The sequence below is a fragment of the Arvicola amphibius genome, chromosome 17 (assembly GCF_903992535.2).
Source record: "Arvicola amphibius chromosome 17, mArvAmp1.2, whole genome shotgun sequence".
Taxonomy (NCBI): domain Eukaryota; kingdom Metazoa; phylum Chordata; class Mammalia; order Rodentia; family Cricetidae; genus Arvicola; species Arvicola amphibius.
The window spans coordinates 4879869-4903216 of NC_052063.2; the positions used below are offsets into that span (position 1 = coordinate 4879869).

General features: G+C 45.1%; 1 protein-coding gene and 1 non-coding gene across 2 annotated transcripts in view; both read right to left on the minus strand.

Annotated features, from left to right (window-relative positions):
* The window catches only part of Dram1 (DNA damage regulated autophagy modulator 1), a 38238-nt gene that overhangs the window by 12561 nt on the left and 2329 nt on the right, over window positions 1-23348 (minus strand). Inside the window, exons 2-4 of the mRNA XM_038315124.1 lie at window positions 13308-13375; window positions 10226-10368; window positions 4185-4362 (exon numbers count right to left, since the gene is read on the minus strand). Of these exons, the coding sequence (XP_038171052.1) occupies window positions 4185-4362; window positions 10226-10368; window positions 13308-13375 (389 nt within the window). The remainder of the gene's footprint in view (window positions 1-4184; window positions 4363-10225; window positions 10369-13307; window positions 13376-23348) is intronic.
* LOC119803757 lies at window positions 1248-1352 on the minus strand. Its single transcript, XR_005283714.1, has one exon. It is a non-coding gene; the product is annotated as a U6 spliceosomal RNA (small nuclear RNA).

Here is a 23348-nt window from a genome sequence, read left to right on the forward strand (position 1 = left end):
TTCTTCCGTTATTTCTTTTTCCGAGTCAGGTTTGGGCTATTTTCATCATGACTGGCTTCTGTGAAGTTTTTGGAAGCTTTACAAGTTGAAGCAAGATGAGCCAATAAGCAGGAGAAATTTAGAAGCCTGGTATGAAATGAAAGGCTTCCCAGGTGGGCATGGAGGCTGGCTCATGACTTTAGTCCCAGCCCTCAGGAGGCAGAGGCAAGGGGATCCACGACAGCCGGGCCTACACGGAGGAACAAAAAGACTGGCCTCACTCCGTGTTTCAGTTTCTTCAGGAGTCAGTGAGGCTGTTTTGTGTCAAAGAAATGAAGGAGAAACATGGGCATTCTGAGGAGCCTTTCACACCCTTCCAGAGAAAAGTACCACAGAAAAACAGACTTTTTCAGGAGGAAGTTTGTTGAAATCCATTCAGGGGAGTTTCTCGCAGGGACTTGACCTGTGTCTGTGAGGGTCTCTGAACCTTCGGCTTGGCTAGAAATACGAACCACCTGGACATGAGACCAGCGAATGGAAATGCTTGGGTGGGAAACTGAGGCCGCATGTCTGTGCTGGGACTCTCTGGTTGGAGTATCAGGAGATTTGCCTCGTCGGGCAGTGGTGGCGCATGCCTTTAATCCTAGCACTCAGGAGGCAGAGACAGGCAGATCTTGATGAGTTTGAGGCCAGCCTGGTCTACAGAGAAAATTCCAGGACCAGCTGAGGAAACAAGCAAACAAAAAATGTTTAGGACACAACAAACATCCCTTACTTATACATTTTACAGTCGACACAAGCTAAAGATTTATGGAAATCTCTTGTGAAAGTCTGAATGTCTTCAAACTATTAACAGGACAAGGAGAAGCGGAAGGAGTTGTCTTAGGAATGAAGGCTGTAGTGTGGACACGTCTCAGTGTTGGGGCTTAGATCCTCCTTGATTGAAAATTCCATAATTATTTCCCCAAGACTAGGAGGAGGAACCCAGCCAGGTGGCACATGCTTTAATCCCAGCATGTGCCTTCAATCCCAGCACTCGGGAGGCTGAGTGGCAAAGGTTGCCACCAGTTCATGGCCAGCGTGAGCTACAGAGCAAGCCTCTATCTCAAAACAAAGAAAACAAAAGCAAAATTGCATATTGGGCTATCTGGTATTAATATCTATTTTAGGAGAGAAACAGGGAGCTCAGAGTTTAGAGTCACACAGCTCTTTTTTCTTTTTTCTTTTTGGTCAGTTGATGGGTTTGTAATGTAACAGTAAAATTGCTGAAAAATACAGAATGCTTGGTGAATTTGCGTGTCATCCTTGTGCCAGGGTCATGCTGATCGTCTCTGTTGCCCCCATTTTAGTATGTGTGTTGCCAAAGCCAGCGCGGAGCTGAGCGTTTAAAGGACAAGATGTGTTCCAGAGCTTGGCCACTACACACCATGACCTGGCCTACACTGCTTACAAAAAACAGCACACACACACACACACACACACACACACACACACACACACACCCCATTTTCTTTTCTGCAGTCTGATACAAGACCAAAAGATGGAGAACTTTGCACCCTTGGGATACGGTATTGCTTTTATTTTCTTGGTTTAAATACCTCATTAAAGAAAGAAAGGGAGGCCGGGCGGTGGTGGCGCACGCCTTTAATCCCAGCACTCGGGAGGCAGAGGCAGGCGGATCTCTGAATTCGAGGCCAGCCTGGTCTACAAGAGCTAGCTCCAGGACAGGCTCTAGAAACTACAGGGAAACCCTGTCTTGAAAAACCAAAAAAAGAAAGAAAGAAAAAGAAAGAAAGAAAGAAAGAAAGAAAGAAAGAAAGAAAGAAAGAAAGAAAGAAAGAAAGGGAACCGGGGGTGATCGTATACACCTGTAATCCCGGCGCTTGGCAGGCTGAAACAGGCTGACCAGCCGGAGTTACACAGTGAGACTCGTCTCAAGCAAGCAAATAAACAAACAAAACACACGCAGGAGAGGAATAGAGACAGAGACAGAGAGAGAGAGAGAGAGAGAGAGAGAGAGAGAGAGAGAGAGAGAGAGAGAGAGAGATATTCTTCTTTGATACACTCCATCCCTACCAGTTTCCCCGCCTTCCCCTCTTCCCATCTCTTCCACACCTCTCCTCTAGATCCCTAGATCCACTCCCCTTCCACTTCCCCTCAGAAAAGAGCAGGCCTCCAGGAGACAACCACCCAATCAACAAAACAAAATACAGTATGACAAGGTCAAAAGCCCTCACATCGAGTCTAGACCAGGAGGGAAGGGGTCTTTCTTAAGACACCAGTCCCGTGAACCCAGGCTGATCCTCCTGCCTAGGCCTGTCAAGAGCTAGGCCTATAAGCACGTACCACCATGCCCAGCTTTCATTTCCTGTAGATCAGAATATATAAGCATGATTAAATACTCATTTCCTTTTTTTTTCTCATTGCTTAAATAGAAAAAGAAGTGAATTTCGTATTGAAGACAAGAGCAGTGACTATAGAAAGGCTAAGTGTAGTATCTTGGTTGACTTAGTCACAAGTGGTAAGAGTTTAGGAGGAAAATCCCTGAGTACAGCTGAGCTGGTCAAACTGCCGCATCCCCAGTAGGCAACGCGTCTGGACTCTGGGGATGTCGCAAAGCTACTTCTTTAAATGCAATGCCAATATTTGATGTCTTTAACCAAGCACTTCAAAAAAATTAAATATTTTCATGTGGCTTGTGAAACCGACTGGTGGGAAGGAAAAGTCAACAGGCTCAAGAGTACCTTGCTTTTTGTCTGTCCCTGTTCACTCCTTCCCCCTGAAGCCTGTTTGGATCTAATTCTTCCATAGCGCTGTACACTTTTCTCCTATTTCCTCTGAAGAGAATGGACAGTTAGCAAGGGAAACCTCCTTAGTACTTAGAGGAAACATCAGACTTGCTGGGACAAAGATGTTTTGCTTTAGCTGAACTGGAATCTGGATCCTAACCTTCTCCTGGGCCCATCCGTGCCCGTCAAAATAAAGAACAACTTAACTGGGATATAAATTTAGAATATAAAATCAATTTAGCTCCTGATTAAGGTTAGTGTGGTGGGCTGAATCAGAATGGCCCCCCACAGGCTGATATACTCTAATGTTTGGGTCTCAGTTGATGGAACTGTTTGGGAAGAATTTGGAGGCGTGGTCTTGTCGAAAATGCGTCACTAGGGGTGGGCTCTGAAGTTTCAAAGGTCTTTGCCATTCCCAGTTACCTCCCTTTGCCTCATGACTGTAGGTCAAGATGTAAGTCCTTAGCTACCGCTCTGGTGCCATGTGGGCCTGACCGCCTGCCTGCCACCATGGTCCCCTCCTCCCTACCCCATGACAGTCATGGACTCCAACCCTCTACAACGGTAAGCACCAAATAAACTCTCTCCTCAATAAGTTGCCTTGGTCATGGTGTCTTATCCCAGCAACAGAAACAAAGTAATTAAGACAGATATAAAGTGTCTCCATCGCAGCCCCCAAAGGTTCAAGCATCTGTGGGGGACTTGGTCCCAGCAGGTGGCACTATTGGTAGAGATTCTGGAAACTTTAAGAGGTAGGACCTATCTGGAAGAAGATCACTGAAGTCAGCCCTTGGGCCAGAACTTGAGGAGGCATGTCCCAGACTCCTTCCCCCACCTCCTCCTCCCATCCCTGCCTCTCTTCCTCCCCTTCTCCCCCTTCTTCCCCTCTATCCCTTGCTTTCTCTTTCCTGCTCATAACGAAGCGAAGAAATTCTGTGCCCACATGCTCCAATTGTCAGTGTTCTGCAAGAGCTCATGGGTCCAAGCAACCATGGCCTGAAGTCTCAGAGGCGGTGAGGAGTCTCGTAACCCAGTAACCCATCTCCTCCCAACTGATACCATCTCTCTGGTGAGAGTCCGCTCCCTCCGTCCCCTTCCCCCAGGACTGTGTCTTGTACAAGAAGCCCACCGAGGAAGTTTAGCCACTTCAAGAAGCCCACCGAGGAAGTTTAGCCACCTCCCGGTTTCCTTGGTTCTCTTCTACCCACTGACCCCAAGTTGCTCTCTGGCTCTAGACTCCAACTTAGGCTTGTCTTGGCAGACTGGGGAGGGAGTGGGCGTGGCTTATCTCTTAAAGAGACAGGACAGACCAGTGAGACTCAGTGAGTCTCTCTCTCCCTACTGCAAGACCCCCACTTGAGCACACCCCCCCCCCCAACAGACTGTATTTTTCCAGTTGACATGCGGAAAGGATACTGGGGATGACAGCTACACAGGAAATGGCAGAGATGACCATGCGGACATGGCACGTGATGTGGCTGTTCCACTGCGGACACGATTTGTAGGAGATGACCGATTGCAGTAATGTGTAAACCACACCGCAGACGAAAGCCAGGAGGGCGCCGGCATCGTGGACCACAGGCATAGCTAACTCCTGCAAAGATCGTGAATGGGTTCTTACTCCGTGGGGAAGCGCTAACCAGAAGCCACCAGCCGCTCCTTCGCGCACTCTGGGAGGCTCCAAGCCAGCGATTCTCAACATTCCTAATGCTGAGACCCTTTAAAACCATTCCTCACGTTGCGGTGACCCCCAACCATAAAATTCTTTTCGTTGCCACTTCATAACTGTAGTTCTGCCGCTGTTATGAACTGTAATGTAAATATCTGGTGTGCAGGATCTCTGATAGGCAACCCCCGTGAAAGGGTCATTTGACCGCCCTAAAGGGGTCGTGACCCCCCCAGGTGAGAACTACCGCCAGTCGTCAGCAGTCAGAAAGGTAGGTGTCTATCTAAGTATCGGTATGAGAAAAGCCTTCCACGGCTGATGATCACCTGCAGCTGAAGCCGCTCGTTCCACCATTATTCCCATACAAATGAGAAAGGAAAAAGAGCATCCACTTTGGAGGAGAGCTGGGGATGGGCCTTAGAGCCCGGCATTCTAAATCAAGTCATAACTCCGCTATGAGACTACGACCTTAAGATAATTAGAGCCTTAGCCGGGCGGTGGTGGCGCACGCCTTTAATCCCAGCACTCGGGAGGCAGAGGCAGGCGGATCTCTGAGTTCGAGGCCAGCCTGGTCTAAAAGAGCTAGTTCCAGGACAGACTCTAGAAACTACAGGGAAACCTGTCTCGAAAAACCAAAAAAAAAAAAAAAAAAGATAATTAGAGCCTCCATCTTGGTCTGTCATCAGAATGCTCACAGTGCCAACTACAGGGGAGTATCTCCTATAAAACACTGCATTTGGAGCAGGGCAGTGTTGGCGCACACCTTTAATTCCAGCAATCGGGAGGCAGAGGCAGGCAGACCTCTGTGAGTTCAGGGCCAGCCTGGTCTACAGAGTGAGTTCCAGGACAGCCATGGCTACAGAGAAATCCTGTTTAGGGGGGAAAAAAATGCACTTTTACATTTAGAAGCCAGGTGAGGCAGCTCAAGCCTGTAATTTCAGTACTTAGGAAACGGAGGCAGGTGAGTTACTGTGAGTACCAGCACAATTGCATTCATATTCTATGATGTGCTGTGTTATTTTCTATAATTAGGATATCTAACATGGGCATACAGATATAGTTCTATATGAAAAGTAAGGGACAGTCTATGTTTTAAAATATGTATGCCCCTTTAAATGTGGGTGTACGTACAGAATTCAGAAAAATAGCCAATGAATAATACAGAGAAAAGTACTTAAGATGAAAATTCAATATTATGTATATTTTTACCGTAGTTTTAAAAGATGTCTTTAAAGAATTGAGTGAAACAAATCCCTTTCATGGCTGGAATGGGAAGCAAGTTTGCGTGAGGGCAAAATAGAAACCAAGGCCCCTTCTGCTAATGAGTCACTTTCAGGAATAGCCGGAATTCGGGTACTTTCCGCATTCACAGACATCCCGAATTTGAAGCCGTTTTCTCCTCCCGCTGTGAGGACATTTCCTTCCTTTGCCCTAGCCATCCTGACACATCCTTCTGGAGCTAAATCTGCAAGCTTCATGGATCCCCTGGGGATGCCTGTCTTGCCATGATCATATCGAAAGGCTCTAGACTCGGCAGGTGTTGCATCTCTGATGGGTCTTCTTCACCCCGTTACTAAAGGGGTCTTGACTTAGGTGTGGGGGTACCCACATCACTCAGGAAGCCGAGGAAGGGGGATCAAGTGTTCATGGCCAGCCTGGGTTACATAGTGAGATTTCATCTCAAAAATCACTCTCCTCTCTCCTCTCTCCCTCCCTCCCTCTCTCTCTCTCTCTCCTCTCCTCCTCCTCCTCTCTCTCTCTCTCTCTCTCTCTCTCTCTCTCTCTCTCTCTCTCTCTCTCTCTCTCTCTCTCTCTCTCTCTCTCTCTCTCAGAACTTCATGTGTTCCAGGCTGGCCTCAGACTCCCTATGTAGCTGAGGACCTTGAATTTTGTATCCCCTTGCCTCTACCTCCTAAATGCAATAGGCAGACTTGCACCATCCCCAGAATTATAGGGTGTTGGGGATTAAACCCAGGCCCTCGTGCATGCTAAGCAAGCTTGCTGTCAACTGAACTCCACCCCCAGGCTCCTGTCTTTAGAAAGGGATGGTCCCTAGGTCAGATATGGATTTGGGGTGGATAAGGTGGAAAGCTGGCACGTTCCTCGGACTCTGAAACTTTTGCAAGTTTCAAGGCCATGAAGCGCAGAAAACAGAATACTGAGGGGTTAAACCTTGAGTATTTTCTTTTTGCCACATGAACACCTCAGTTTTAAAAAAAAAGATTAGTTTTAAGGTATAAATAGTAATTGTATATATCCATGATATTTATGTAAGTTTTGTATATGTTTATAATGTGACCTGATCAGGATAAGCTCTGACTCTGTGGTGAATGTGTGCTACCATGTCTGCCTTGTTTTCTTTCGTTCGTTCGTTTGTTTGTTTGTTGATTGAGACAGGTTCTTGCTATGTAGCTGAGGCTGGCTTCCAACTCATAATCCTCCTCCCTCAGTCTTTTGAGTGCTGAAATTACAGGTGTGTGCCACCACACTAGGCTTGTGGGTTTTTTTGCTTGCTTGTTTGTGTGTTTTTTGTAAGAAAGAAAGAGAGAGAGCGTGTGTTCGTGCAGGATATGGTGCATGATCAAGACAGCTTTGGAAGACAGTTTTCTCCCTCTGTGGTGGATTTTGGGGGTTGAGTTCAGGCTGGCATCTGATGAGTCATCTCATTGCCCTGATTTACAGCTCTTAATTGGCTTTTTTTTCCCAGTCCATCACTTACCACCTGACTGTGATGGCACAAGCATTGGCTTTTCTTTCTGTTCTGGAATCAGCCACTCTTTTTGTTTTGGTTTGTTTTGGTTTGGTTTTTGGTTTTTTGAGACAGGGTTTCTCTGTGTAGCCCTGGCTGTCCTGGAACTCACTCTGTAGTCCAGGCTAGCCAAGAACTCAGAGATCCACCTGCCTCTGCTTCCCAAGTGCTGAGATTAAAGACTTGTGCCACCACTATTGGGCTTCAGCCACCCTTCTATTCCATAAAATAAACAGTAAAATAAATAAAAAGTAAGCACTCCCTTGCTTCGGCTCCTTTAGGAGATTATGTGATAGTTGTCTTTTTTTTTTCTTATTTCATTTTGTGTGGGGTGCTGTTCATGTGGGTGCAAGTGTGTGTGTGTGTGTGTGTGTGTGGGTGTGTGTTCAAAAAGCAGAGGTCAACTTCGGGCGTCGTTGCTCAGGAGCCCCCACCTTGTTTGGACAGGGTCCCTCACCGACCTGTAACTCACCAATTGTGTTAAGCCAACTGTCTCTGTGTCCCAGTGCTGGTGTCACCTGAGTTACATGGGCTCTGCGCACTTTACCAGTAGACAGAGCAATCTCCCGGCCCCTGGCTCATTTCACTTAACACACTGTCTCATGCTATCACCTCACAGGACGGAATTCTGTGCAGGAGATGAAGCCCTGGCAGAAATTAACGAGGCAAGCACCAGGCAGGTAACCTGTGCACCCGGTGAGAGGAGCCAAGCTGTGGCCATCTCGGGAAGATTTAAACGATCAAACTCCGGAGCCTCCTCCAGTCTCTCTTGGACTCATAGTTCAAATTATTTTCCAGGTCCACGGCTTACAGCAAGCTAAAAATGCAGCATGGGCCCTCAAACAAGGACGCTGTGGGGAAAGGTTTAGGAGCTCCCTGACCGGGCAAACAGTGGACACCCACGGAAGTCGTAAAGCTCCTACGTCTGGATTTTTGTAAGGACTTAATTCATGGAAGCCTTAAGGCGAGTTTAGGAGAAAAATCCATTATCTATCCCATAATATTCTCCTCACAAAGTCTTGTCCTTTATGATTTTACACCCTATAATGCTATTCAGAGGAGAAAGTGGTATTATCATAGCATATTATATCAAAGCATATTATGTCATATTATCAAAGCACACTTTCCTCCCGCTGAACAATTCATATATACTCACTCACTGATAACGCTTATCTCTCTAAGGTCTCCTCCCCTTCCCCCCCCCCCCCCCCCCGTTAGCATGCTGTCTGATACAGAGCTGTAAACTGTGCTGTTGGCTTTCACCAACCGAGGATTGGCTCTAAGACCGCTTACCCATCCCCACCCTGTGGGACATCCTGAATAAGTAGTACTGTCTAAGGAAGGTGGCCTTTCACCCTAACTGTTGGCAAACAGCCCTGAGTTTCCTGCTGTGCTTTATCATGAGCTCCCTACCCCCAATGCTAACAGAGGGTACCTCCCTTGATGGGTGCAGAGACAGTGAGTCTGTGGGGCTCATGAGATTCAGGTAAGGCTGAGGCCACTCCGACCGCGCTCCAGTTCCATGCAGGAATAGACATCAGAGCACGGATGGACAGCAGGTGACATAGGAAGTTTTGTGCTTATTCCTGTGTACGGCCCGTCCTGGAGCAGCCCACTAGAGTGAAGCCTGCCGTCTTTATGTAAAAAACAAGCATCATACAAGGTCATTGCTGGTGGGGAGAAGGTTAGATTCCCCTGGACAGAATCTGAGGCCTCCTGTAGAAACCCATCCTGCTCTCCCATTGAGACTACAAAGGGCAGGACCATCGCAGTGGCTGTGACTACAACCGAGTCCAGATGGATGACTACTGTACACGGATTCTCTCTGGTCCAATCCTTGCAACCGTCTTAAGAGGTGGGGACTGTCAGAAGTATGAACAGGAAGCTTACAGATTTTTCTAAGATATTAAATAGCTTCTCCATAGACAAATCAAATGCTCTCTTAGAAAAGACTGTGGGTCCTGGAATAGAGGCCGTATTCTGCAAGCTAAATTCATTGAATAAACCTGAGCAAATGATTTCACCTCCATAAACCAAGTCTTCAAGGAAAGAGAGAGGTTAGGAGCGTCTCTTTGAGTAACGATGGATCACATCCAACGGCAGAGATGTAAGCACTGGCTCAATCGTTTACAAAGCTAAAGTACCGCTTGCTTCACACTGCACAAATATGAATTGGAGAGCCAGGCGTGGTACTTCATGCCTGCAGTCCCTGCACTCGGAAGACTGAGGCAGGAGAACTCAGCACTAGTAGTTTTAAGGTTAAATCTGTGTGTGTGCGCATGTGTCTCTGTGTGTGTGTATTTCATTATGAATTTCACACATAATGAAAATGAGGCCTGCCAAAAGTTCCAGACCAAGCTGAGCCATATAGAAAAGAGTAAAGAAGGACTGGAGAGATGGCTCAGTGGTTAAGAGCATTGCCTACTCTTCCAAAGGTCCTGAGTTCAATTCCCAGCAACCACATGGTGGCTCTACAACCATCTGTAATAAGGTCTGGTGCCCTCTTCTGGCCTGCAAGCATACACACAGAATATTGTATACATAATAAATAAATAATTTTCTTTTAAAAAAGAAGAGGGTAAAGAAGGATCTTTTTTTAATGAGGCTGGGAGGTAGTGGTGCACACCTTTAAACTCAGTACTTGGGAGGCAGAGGCAGGCATATCTCTGTGAGTTTGAGGGCAGCCTGGTCTGCAAAGTGAATTCCAGGACAGCCAGGACTGTTACACAGAGAAACCCTGTCTTGAAAAACAAAACCAAACAAGCAAAATGAGCAAATGAGGAGCAGTGCCGAGCCTGCAGCCCCATTGGAGGTACATGCTCTCGTTAGCTTGTATATATAAACCTTCTCCCCCAATTCCCAAGCAAGAATGATGATCATGTTAAAACTCAACCCAGCCCTAGCTCTTTGGCCATCTCCCAGGTCTCCCAGCTCTCCCTGCTCTCCCAGCTCTCCCAGCACAGGCTGGTGTCTTGAATTCCTTCTTCTCTACTCATGCATGGGCTTCTCCATGGTCAACCACCCCAAACACTCAGGCCATACCTGAAAATTGGCTACAATGCCCATTCCAAAACACCCCACAAATCCAAGAACCAAGGACACCAAGTTGAAGACAGGAGTGCCGAAGTAGCAGGTTTCGTTTTGCTTCTCCACTATTTTATATCTCATGTACATTGTAGCCGCACCTGAGGGGGGAAAAGCACAGTCTAGTGAATTTTAATCCCTGATTTTTTTTTTAATGAAAAAGAACACGTGTGAATCATTTTTTATTTTGCACAAAATATCTTAATTGTGAATGGGAGTATAACATGAGGCCTTGGGTTTGATTTCCCAGAACAGGAAAGAAAGAAAAAAGTCCTGATTGCAACACATTTAGTTCTTTCATTCTCTGTCCCATGTGGTGTGTGTGTGTGCGCGCGCACACACACCATCTTAGCTCTTTTCATGTAAAGGGCATTGCACTCCATGTGTTATTCTATGACTTGCTTTTCTCACTTAACAGTGGACCATGAAGCTTCTTTCAAATTACTGCAAAATAAATCTACACTGTCATTTTCCAGAGGCTTCAATATGGCGTGTGAGATCCTGTCTTTATTTGGCTCTTCTCTTATGGACGGAGTTCTACTTTGCTCCCGGGATTTTCAGCTACAAATCCTACTCCATTAACACTCCTGACTTGTAAATTTGGGGCACGTTTTCAGAGTAGCAGTCTAAGGTTAAAAAAAATAAATGTGTGTGTGCATGTCTCACTCGCTCTGAGTCTGCCTAGGCGGGAGTGTAACTGTGTGCATAACCCTTTGAAATGAACAGTCATCTGAGGCATGAAGACGGGAAACTTTAACTGGTATTTCCTTTTTAGTGGGTGGTAACACTTTCAGCCTCCTGAAAACTGCCTTTTGGTTTTTTGTGTGTCTTCTGAGAATTACATGACCATGTTGCGTTCATATTCCCACCCACCCCCCCGGGTTCAAGCTGTAGTGACTTTGACATCTGTCTTCCGTCTACTGCTGATAGGAAATGTTTTCTTCTGGGCGGTTTGTGAAGTGTGTAAAATGTGTAACCCTCACCTCTGAGAAGGTGGACTTTGTGTGTATTTACACAGTTAAGGCCACATTGGGCAACCTAGAAGAGACTTTATCTCAAAATTTTAAAAAGTTAAAAACAAAGTAAATAAAAAAGCAGTCTCGCAAGAGGTGATGGCGCATGGCGAGAGTCCCAGCTTTTCAAAGCCTAACGAAGAATTGCAAATTCTATGCAACCTCTGACCTACACAGCAAATGTAAGTGGGCCCCGCCACACAGCAAGGGAAAAAGCTAAACCTGAACACTTAACCCAATTTTAAAATTAGAATATATTCATGGTGTGTATTGGGTCTAAAGTCTGAACCTGGTTCGGCAAAGATGCACGAAAAGGCATTGGAACTGACTGGCCCTCTCTTTCTTTCTTCCCCCTTTCTCACCTCCAAACCCAGTTGGGAGAGCCCACAAACAGGTAAGCAAGAGAAACTTTCTGCCAAGTTGCACAAATTCTAAAGCGGCCCACCCACCCCCTCAGGAGGGTTCCTGGCGGTCCTCCTGGCCTGCTCTAGGAGGAGAAAGGAAGGATAGACTGAGGGTTCCACAGGGCAGAGAATAAAAGAATAGAGAACCCCCATCCCCCCTCCCATCTGACACCTGTATCTTCCAATCCTCTGGTAGAAGATCGAGTTTTATAGCAATGGCAAAGTACTTGGAATCAGTGTACATGGTATTAATTGGCGCATGACAAGATTGTATCCCATCCATTATTTCCACCTGACTTCTGAGGAATGGACAAGATATATACATTATATATATAGATAGATATAGATATAGATATAGATAGATAGATAGATAGATAGATAGATAGATAGATAGATATAGATACAAACTGCTGTGGTTTTATCTTTTTCCATTTCTCCTCATGAGTCAGCCATTCCCAGTCTATAAAAGGCAATCAAGGCCCCTGAATTTGCTTATGGATCAAACCCAGTTCTGCCTACATGACAGGCAAGTGGTCAGTCGCTCCACGTGCCTGTGTACAACAGGTATTCCCTGAGCCCTGTTACAGTTCTTGACTGAGCGGGTCGGTAGGTAGCTCAGGAACATGCTTCTAACCCCAGCTGATTCCATGTAAACTGCCCTCAGAATACATTTTAAGACGTGGTTTTAGCCGTTGGTGGTGGTGGCGCACGCCTTTAATCCCAGCACTCAGGAGGCAGAGGCAGGCGGATCTCTGTGAGTTCGAGGCCAGCCTGGTCTACAAGAGTTAGTTCCAGGACAGGCTCTAAAAAACTACAGCGAAACCCTGTCTCGAAAAAACAAACAAACAAACAAACAAGACATGGCCTTACACACTGGATTCCTCACGTGCCTTGTTTACAAATGAGGCTTTTTTTGGTGGTGGCGGTGGCTTTTTGTTGTTGTTGTTTGGTGGGGCTAGGCATAGAGACAGGGTTTCTCCGTGTCGAGACAGCCCTGGCTATCCTGGAACTCACTCTGTAGACCAGGCTGGCCTGGAACTCAGAGATCTGCTTGCCTCTGCCTCCCAAACACTGGGATACGAATAAGTTTTTTAAAACTAAATTTCTGAAAATCCCTTTCAGGGCCAGAGAGGTGACTCGGCAGTTAAGCAATCTTGTTGCTCTGTCACGAGGACTGGCGTTCAGATCCCAGCACCCACATCTAGTGACTCATAAATGCTTCTAACTCTAAGGGATCTGACTTCCTCTTTCTAGCCCCCGAGGACACTGGCACATGCATGTCTGTGTACACACACAAATAGTGAAAATTAATCTCTGACGTGTGCATGTGTATGCATGTACACACACAAATAATAACATTTCTTAGATAAAATAAAATTTTTAACTCCATTTTAGAAGTTTGGGGCTTAAAACCACCTCTTACAAACCCTGTGCCAGATTACCAGATAAGGCATAGTTCTATAATAAGGCTATAAATAATTCCTAATTTTTTACATACTTTAGTCTCTCAAAGTGGTGCAAAATTCTAGTTATACAGGTTGTGCTCTTTTGCAAAGTACACAAACTATAGATAACATTTCATTTCACATGAGACTAAATTTCTCATAATAATCGTATACTTACCAAGAAATGCAGAGAAGTTTATCATAAACCCAAAAATACCACTCTCTGGAGGCGTGGTTCCTGTGTCACTGAGAAGGAACAAAATAAAATATCAGAGTTATTTCTAAAGGAACTTCAATTCAAACCCCTGGACAGATAACTGGTCCATTTTATATTGGTCTTCCTAGGTGTTCACTGAATTCCAGAGGTATCATTTAAAGTTATTCTAAGGTATTTTTGTTTGGGCTCTAAAGAAACCTAAAATTTGTTTCCCGCCAAAAAAGATGACATTTAGGGCTAGGGAGATGGATCTGTCAATAAAGTGCTTGTGGCAAGAGCGTGAGGCCTTGAGTTTAATCCCCAGCATCCACGTGATACGTCTAGGTGTGGTACCTCAATTTGTAATCCTGAGGGACCCACTGGCTGCCCAAATGAATCATTGAGCAATCTTGTCTTGAGAGGGAGAGCAATTGAGTTTGTGAGTTTGGCCTCCAGAAGTATTTGCACACACACACACACACACACACACACACACACTGCACCTGCACATTCATGTGTACTCACACATACATGAAGACATACATGGCTCTCAAAGGGAGTGGCACTAGGTGTAGGGCTTTGTTGGAGTGGTATGGTCTTTTTGGAGGAAGTGTATCACTGGGGAAGTGGGCTTTGAGGTCTCATATATGCTCAAGCCACGCCCATTGAGATGATCACTTCCTGTTGCCTGGAAGCCAAGATGTAGGACACTCAGCTACCTCTCCAGCACCATGATGGACTGAACCTCTGAACTGTAAATTAAATGTGTTCCTTTATAAGAATTGTCCTGGTCTTAGTGTTTCTTCACAGCAATAGAAACACGGATAAAAGCTAGAAGGTGTTTAAAATAAATGGCAAGCCTGTCTCTCAAACATCCCTACCTCGTAAGCTCAATATGAAGAATTGAGTGAGACTGTTTTGAAAATAAAAATAACTGAAAAATATGCTTGAAAATTCCATGGTTGAGATATTAAGGGCACACAAATGCACCACGTTATAATGACTAGATTTATGCACAATGACAAAGAATTGGACCAGATTATCAATCACTGCTGAGCACTCCATGGAAGCCCACAGGAAGGGAACCTCTTTCACAGCTGTCCTTGGCTACAAGCAGCCCGTAGGCCATGGGTCGACTAAGCCTGTGAGTCTTGAAAGTATGCTCATTTGGTCAATTGTCTTAACAAAATGAGGTTCCTAGTAATAAAAGAAAGTCTTGCTGGGTGGTGATGGTGCACGCCTTTAATCCCGGCACTCAAAAGGCAGAGACAGTTGGATCTCTGTGAGTTTGAGGCCAGCATGGTCTACAGAGTTAGTTCCAGGCCAGTTAGGGCTGTTACACAGAGAAACCCTGTCTCGGGAGGGGGTGAAAAAAAAGAAAGCCTTAGGTGCAGTCTATCGGTTACTTAGGTGACTCAGAAAGCCGTCGTCGAAGAGCTGGGAGCATGGCTCAGTGTCAAAAGCCTAGCGGGCACAAGCACCCAGTTCCATCAGAAGCACTGGGCATGTTCTATTTTCTTTTCATTGCTGCCAGGTTAAAACTGTCAGGCTGCTCACAAGCACCCTTCCCAACATGCAACGGCTCGCACGGGCTCAGGATGCTTCCTCTTCCAAAACCAGCTCTGAAATGCATATGCTGAAGACCGATCACGTTGAACAGGCACACTTCCAAGCAGGCGGACAATTCTTCAAGAAGTCCGTGCGTGCAGAAAGCAGGTAAAGTCTGACACTTAACTCTTAAAGAGGGTGCAACGAGGCTAAGAGCGGCTGGTAACAAACACCCGGACTCCCAGGTGTTTCTTGGCGTCAGAGCCTGATCAGGGCAGAACACTCCCCCAGCTTCCTACACTCAAAGAGGGCTGGAGAGGACTACGCATGTGCAAGCGGCCCTATTGAGCCCAGGGCTGAGTGGACCAGGGGGAAGGGACAAAAGCCAGGAATACAGTAATGGCAGAGACAGCCTGAGCCTCGGGCAGCACATCAGCAGATGATTAAGTGTGATAAGGACATCAGGCCTTCCTGTCTCCGCCTTAGGGTGTAAAAAAAGAAAAAAAAAATCAAAACCAGTGAGACACCTCACAGTGCTTGGCATTCATTTGCCACCTTGGGCGTGCTAGGGACAGGAGCTAGCACAGAGGTGTGAGTGTTTCAGAAGGGAAGGAACTAGCATAACTGGTCGCTATTCAGGACAAGTATGTGGCTTTATGAGGGGAAAAAATCGTTCGAAAGGTCGTGAGAAAACAACTAGATGGGGCACTCGTCTATTGATGGCAGACCAAGACACGTGTCACAAGCCCATGTAGAAGAGTCCGTAGGGCATCAGACACGGGATCTGGAAAGTTCAGACTTTCAGAATGGTATTTTCTTCTTGTTTATCTATTTCAAACCATAGAGGCATGATTTATCTGAGGGAAGGTTTCAGTTAAAATAGGAAAATAAATAATAAATAAATAAATAAATTAAACAAACAAATAAATAAATAATAAAAATAATGAATGAATGGATGAATAAACAAATAAATGAATGGATAAACAAATAAATGGACAAACAAATTCCTACAGGCAGAACATAAAGCACCCTGTAAATAACATATTTATTTACATATATGTTTATTGAATGAGTGACTCTCATTCTCCACCCCCAAAAAGGCTAGCTAAGACTTGGTGGACACACACCTATAATCCTAGGACTTGGGAGGTTCAGGCAAACTATGAATTCAAGGCCAGCTTGGGCTACATAGTAAGACCCTAAAAAAAAGACCTAATTTAAATCACTTATTGAATATTAATTATATATCTGACATGGTTTTATGTTTACTGTACTGTTTGGAATTGTGCCTTCAGGAGCCTCATTGAACATTTATGGGGAGTGTCTTCTATAAATTCCATTTTATTCAGGGAGATATTGGGTATTCGAGAGGCTTCACAACTTGTTCAAGTTACAGAGGTATCTGTACCTAATGTCCAGAAACTTGATTCCCTGGCAGTCAAACAAAGCCATCAGAATGGCTGAGGGGAGTGACCACTGATGTGTTGACAAACGTTTACTAGACAGCCCTAGAAGATGCTTGGTTGGCTAGCATTTGCCAAGTCCTTGGGGAAAACAGATCCAACGTGGGAAACAACAGTTACAGAAATCCAAGACACTGAGCCTGGAATTGGGAAGAGAAGTGCACACATGGCTGTCAGGAGACATGGCTGCTGGCCCCAGCACGTCATAGGAAAGATCCCCTTGGAAATGAGAAGGGACCACTACGCCTTTGCTGTAGACCAGGAAGGGATTAAGTAAGTGAGAACTCTAGGCTCCTCAAATAACGGAATCGAATGTAAAGTCTCTTTGACAAGCAACGCCATGCTATGTCTAATTTTTTTCCACGATTCTGGATGCACAATAGCCATCATCGGTGTGTTATTTCACACCCAGGAGGCTCATAGTCGGCTACTTTTTGCCACCATAAGCAGCTGTCAACACTACAACCATTTAAAAAAAAAACTCTGTTATGACTCTTTAAAATTAGTATTATACTTTATTCACTGATCAATAAAACATACTATAAACCATCAGAGCTCATCAACAAGAAGTAGGTGTGGTTGCTCACTCTGTATTCCCAGACTATGAGAGGATGAGTCAAGAGGATCACCTCAAGTTCAAGGCCAACCTAGGTTCACATTGTGAAACTCTGTCTCAAGAAAAAAATCAGAAAACCAAACCATTTGAGTCACAATTTCCTACATCTATCAGATAAGAATAGTGAGATTTGGGGTTTTCTACTCACAGATAAAACAGTACCTAATTGCATGAGCCAAGTCTCTGATATTTCATTTCGTGAAAAGCTTCTAAGCAGCAAATAAAATCTGGCCATATCTACAAACTTTATGGAATAGTATTATTGGGAAGCGGGGGTGGGGGTGAGAAGACAACGGAAGATGATCTTCTATGTGGAAGGGGTAAGGGACATGCAAGATGAAGATAGAGAAATGAGGGAGGGGATGGAGATGCCTTGTAAGAAAGAGATAAACAGCTGGGAGGTGGTATATACCTTTAAGCCCAGCACTTGGGAGGCAGAGGCAGGAAGATCTCTGTGAGTTTGAGGCCAGCCTGGTCTACAGAGTGAGTTCCATGACAGACTCCAAAGCTATAAAGAGAAACCTTGTCTCAGAAAAGATAAACAAAAACAAAACACAGTAGTATACATATTCCATAACTAAACTTGTCATTTTGTATGCTAACTTAAAATTTAATAAATAATAATAGTAATAAATAATAGCATTGTTTGTACATTATCATTAGTAAAAGTAAAAGGGGTCTTATTAGCAATGAAAAATATCTTTATACTGGGTGTGGGGGTAAGGATTTTAATTCCAGAACTCAGGAGGCAGAGGCAAGCAGAGCTCTGTGAGTTCAAGGCCAGCCTAGTTCATATATTGAGTTTCAGGCCAACCAGGGATACGTAGTGATACCCTGTTTAAAAAGAAGAGGAGAGGAAAGGAGAATAAGTCTGTCAAGTCTCTGATATTACATATTACATGATAAGTAAACATTGAGCAATCCCTTCTGCCAGATGTGGAAATGCAATAAATGTATTAACAGCAAGGGACAGCCAAGAGGTTTTGTGGGTGAGCCTTTTTAAAACTTACTTTGTAAGCACAAACTAAATGATGCCATTACACAAGCTCAGAGGTCGAGCAGTTGGCCATCCATATCTGTATCTTTATCCATATCTATTGAACCCATGGATTCAACCAAGCAAGAATCTAAAACACATTTCGAATTGCACGTGTGCTATATATGTGCCCTTGTTATTATCCCCTAAACAATACTGTTCAACAGCTACTTTCATAATATTTACTTTGTATTAGACGTCCTAAGCAATCCAGGGATGGCGAAGTATGCAGGAGGCTGTGCAGGTTTATATGCAACCGTATGCTGTTCTACATAAGGCATTTGAGCAGCCATTGACTTCAGTGTCCTCAGGAATTTTGTATTCCCGGGGTGTCCAGGAACCAGCCCTTCATAGACACTAAGGGATGTATTTCATTGACAGAGAGATACCTGGGTGCTTGATTCAAGAAACTGGAGAAAGCGAGGCTTTCCAATCTAGCTGAACTAAATCCATCCTGCTCCCAGTACATCACAAGGCTTCCCAGCATGCTTGGCCTTGCCCAAGTCCCACATCCCACCTCCCTGGCCTCCTCATTAAGGAGGAATTTACAGCAACACTTGTCGGAAATGACTTTTCTTCTGCCTGTGGCTTAGAAGTTGTTGAAGCCATCATAAAGGCAGTCATTTCAAAGCAAGCTGTACCTGGCAAACCAACTGTGACCACATTTCCTGTGTTTACATTTATATAAATTAAGCCAAGTTTGGAAAATTCCAAGGGATTTGAGGAACATACTCCAAACTAAATTTATGCTGAGGCAGTGAACAATCACTTAAAAGTTCAAACAATACAACGAACACGTGCTTGATGGTGTGTGACATCCCCAAGCGTGGACAATGTTCTTTATCACTCAATGCACGTGATTCCCACTCCCATGGTGATAGTTTAACCTGGGGCTGGAGACACTGAGCACGAGATGTAACATTATTTGTGTCTTCAGACAGAGGATTATTAGCCTAATGCCAGGTTCAGAGAGAGAGAGAGAGAGACCCCGTCTTGGAGGGATGAGGTGGAATGTACCCTTATTTGATGCAGAATGATCAAATGGAGTGAACGCGAATCCCAAGATGAAGGTTACCCGTCACTCATTTACTTGTATACATGCCACATACAATAAAAAGTAAATAAACATAAAATTAAAGGCATTGGAGTGGCTAAGTACGAGAGCATGTGCCTGTAAATTCCAGCATTTAGGAACCTAAACCAGGAGGACCTGGAAGGAGTCTAAGGCCAACCAGGGGGACTTAACAAGAATTGTGTCTGAGTCGGGTTAGTGGTAGTACGTGTCTTTAATCCCAGCACTCGGGGGTTGAGGTCAGCCTGGGGGACTTAAGAAGCCTGTTTCCCTCAAAAATAAAAAAAAAAAAAAAAAATCCTGCCTAGTCCAGGATTGGGTCACTGGTAACTTTCAAACCTAAATTCTCAATCTCAACTTGTAGACGGGCAGAGGTGGCGCACGCCTTTAATCCCAGCACTTGGGAGGCAGAGGCAGGTGGATCTCTGTGAGTTTGAGGCCTGGCCTATAAGAGCTAGTTCCAGGACAGGCTCCAAAACTACAGAAAAACTCTGTCTCGGAAAACCAAAAAAAAAAAAAAAAAGAGTTCTCATACGCTATGCTCCCATGGCAATGGAACCGCGCTTACGGAAAGGCAATGCGGGCCATCAACGGCAGAGCTCCTGTGTCCGTTAACATTAGATGTTTGGCCTGGCTTCCCACTCATGTGGCGGTGGGCAAGTTTTTAAAGAGTTTTCCCTTTTTTTTTTTTTTTTTTTTTTTTGTAGCAATACTGTCTTAGGTAGGTTTCCTATTGCTGTGGCGAGACACTATGATCATAGCATCTCATCTCTTATCATTGGGGTGGCTCATTTACAGTTTCAGTGGTTCAGTCCGTTATCACCGTGGCAAGGTACGCGGGCGACGTTCAGGCAGATGTGCTGCTGGAGCCGAGCGCTGCATCTTGCAGGCCACAGGAAGTCACTCTGGGTGCAGTTTGAGTGAAAGAGACCTCAAAGCCAGCCCCGCCCCCACAGTTACGCGTTTCCTCCAACAAGGCCACACCCCCTAAATAGTACCTCTCTCTTCGGGCCGTTTTCTTTCAAACCACAACTACTAACTACTTCGTCTTGGATCTTTTGTTTGGAAACACGGCCTCATTCTGTAGCCCTGGTTCAACTGTGTCTAACTAGGTAGCCCAGGCTGGCCTTGAACTTACCTCCCTTTGCCTCTCAAGGGCTGAGATTATAAGTATGAGCCACCACAGTTTGATGTTTTCTTTAAAGACAGTCTTTTCCTCTGTAGTCCTGACCAGCCTCATATTCACAGAGATCCACCTGCCTCTGCCTCCCTAACGCTGTAATTAAAGGAGTATACCACCATATCCAGCTGTAATTTTCCTTTTGAAATTAAAGTCCTGACCAGACTTTTCATATCATTTACTATTTGACTGGTTCCCATTTTGCAATGTCTTAATTCCATAGCTAGCTGGGTTTTCTGCCGTTGTTTATTGAGCAGAATTATGGCAATGAGGAATTGCATAGGTGCTCGAAGACCACATACACTGTCTCGCCAAACCACACTCCCACAGAAACTAAGGCGGGCCCGCTTACAAGAGGCCAGCCCAGTGTAGGGGGGCTCACAAGGCGGACGCGAGCAGGCGTTCAAGGAAGGCTTAAGAGCACCACCTGGGTGTTATGGGCAGAAGCTTCTAGAGCCCCTGGAAGAGGAAAGAGAAACTCCAAATTAGGCCTGGTTGCTTAGGCCTGGGAGTGTAGGCGTGGCCTAATCCTAGGAGACAGGTTTTGGTTTGTTCTTGGTTTTGATACCCTTGCATTAACCCGTTTATAATGCGCACAAAAGTACCGCTTTATAAACTCCAACTTACTGCGTGCAGTGGGTCTGAGTCTGTGTTTCTAATTTAACCATGGGATAAAGCGCCTGTTTGTTTAAAATGTAGAAAACATATAAAAATATGCCAGGAAGATTCTTATAATGTCTTACTGACCTCTGCAGCCCTCTGCCACAAACACTTTTATTAGTCTGAGGAGCTGGTGATGATCCAGGACCCGGTCCATGCTGAGCATGTGGTTTTTGCTTTATTTTGGTTTTGTTGTTGTTGTTTGTGGGATTTTTTTTTTTTGAGACAGGGTCTTAGTCTGTTATTCTGTTCTTCCTGAAGCTTGCTATGTAGAACAGGCTAGTCCTGAACTCACAGAGATCTGACTGCTTCTGCCTCCTGAGTGCTGAGGATTAAAAGCGTGCACCACCACACCTGGCTAAGCCTGTGCTCCCATCTGAGTTTAGCCCCTAGTTCTTTGGTGGTTGCTAAAAGTCTTCTTTATCTCAGGCTGTCCTTGAGACTGTAGCAACACCCTCAAATCCAGCCACTGCTGGGTGGTGAGATTAAGTTGTGCACTAACAAACCCAGTTTCCTAGTAATCTTCCTGCAAGCTGATACAAGTGCATTTGGCTTTCTCTTCTCATTTCTAACTGCAGATAGCAAGTTTTGCTTTTTCTCCAGGTAAGAATGTATCGTGGACATTTATCCACCAGAATGCAGTGATTCAAAGATAAGATACCACACAGAGGCTCTAGCTTGAAGCACTTCATTCTTCGGCTAATCTATTTGTCTAGCAAGCCCTTTGTTATGGCTGTTTTAATAGTTTCCAAGCTTACTGAAAATGACTTAGTCGTAACTCAGTGGGCGAGACCTTGTCACACATAGAAAATAACTGAGTAACTAGAAACACCGAGCAACCTTACCGATCGGCATTTCTTTCACACAGACTGGCAAACCTGCAGGATACTTTTCCTGAAAAGAAAAAAGGGCAGCTGCTACGTCACGGGATGTATTCATCCTTTCCATAAAAATCTTCACTAAAGACCCTCCATACAACTAAAAATCAAGGCTGGAAAGAAGACTCAATGGTTAAGAACACTGCCTGCTCTTCCAAAAGACCCAGGTTTGATTCTCAGCACCCACTCGGAGACTGACAACTGTCTGTCACTCCAGTCCCGGGGGATCCAACACTTTCTCTAGCCTGGGGTATATCAGACATACACATGGTGCACAGATATGAATGTAGGCAAAACACCCATCAATAACCATAATAATAAATTTTTAAATTTAAAATCAATTTACATTGCCAGGAGCAATGTATGAAGGGTCTGTTTCCTCCCCAAACTTCACCAATAGTGCTAGCAAATGGGAAACAGAGGACATTTTCTTTATTTTTTATTATTTTATTTATGTATGAATTTTAGTTTCTTTCCATGTCCCAGAACCATCTGAACATTTATGCCACGTAGTAAAGAATAATGGGGCTACTCACTGGGCCTGGTGGTCCACACCCATTATCCAAGCACTTGAGAGGTGGAGGCAGGAAGGCCAATAAATAGTTCAAGGTAATCCTTGGTTTCAGATCAAGTCTGAGGCCAGCCCGGACTACTTAAGACTTCATTTCAAAAGACAAACAAAACCAAAAAAAAAAAAAAAAACAGGTCGTCAACGGTATCACAAAGAGAAGTTATCCGATAAGAAGGAAGCTGACTTTAAAGCTGTCCTGACAAGTGGTTTCCCTCCTATTTCATAAGTGCGCTAAAAATACCAGACTGTCACAGTGGCCAAGTGGCGCAGGGAGAAACCAAACACCCAATTGGCCAGTCTTATCTTATAGGGATCTGCCATGACCTGGTGTAAGCAGGCTGGGGAGGGGGCATTTTTCTAGACATGCATGTATTTACGTGGAGCTGGGAATCAAGTCCAGGGCCTTGAAGATGTGAGGCCCGCCCTGGGCTCCACCCACTTTCAGAACTCTCCTAGCTCTTACATTCCTGCTTTGTTAGAAAACAATGAGTACCGCGATGAGGAAAAGACAGGAATAATGCTTGTGGTTGTCCCCTGGTGCCTTCGAGCAGTCGGACTATAGCTGTGGTTGCCCTGGGAGACCCACGGGCCAGCGATGGCAAGTGAACCACACAATTGAAATGGGTGTGTTAAAACTGCATGGCCTCCATGATGGGTCAGTGGGTAAGACCGCTTGCTGCCAGGCCTGACAGCCAGAGTTTGATCCCTGGGAACCACACAGCATCAGCCGAAAACTGACTCCAACAAATCGTCCTGTGATGGCTACTTGGACGCCAAGGATCTCATGTGTGCACACACATCCATGTGCACACATAGACCGGTTATAGGAGTCCAAGGGTAGCAGGAGGCAGTTTTAAAATCTTCAGCTACTCTTCCAGGTATTACTAGGACAGGTTTGCTAAGATGATGTTTGAAGAAAAGAGTCGAGAGGATCTGTAGATGTCCAGACAGCCGTGGCGGTGATATGCAGAGGTGTGCGTGTATCTACAGCCTGGGAAG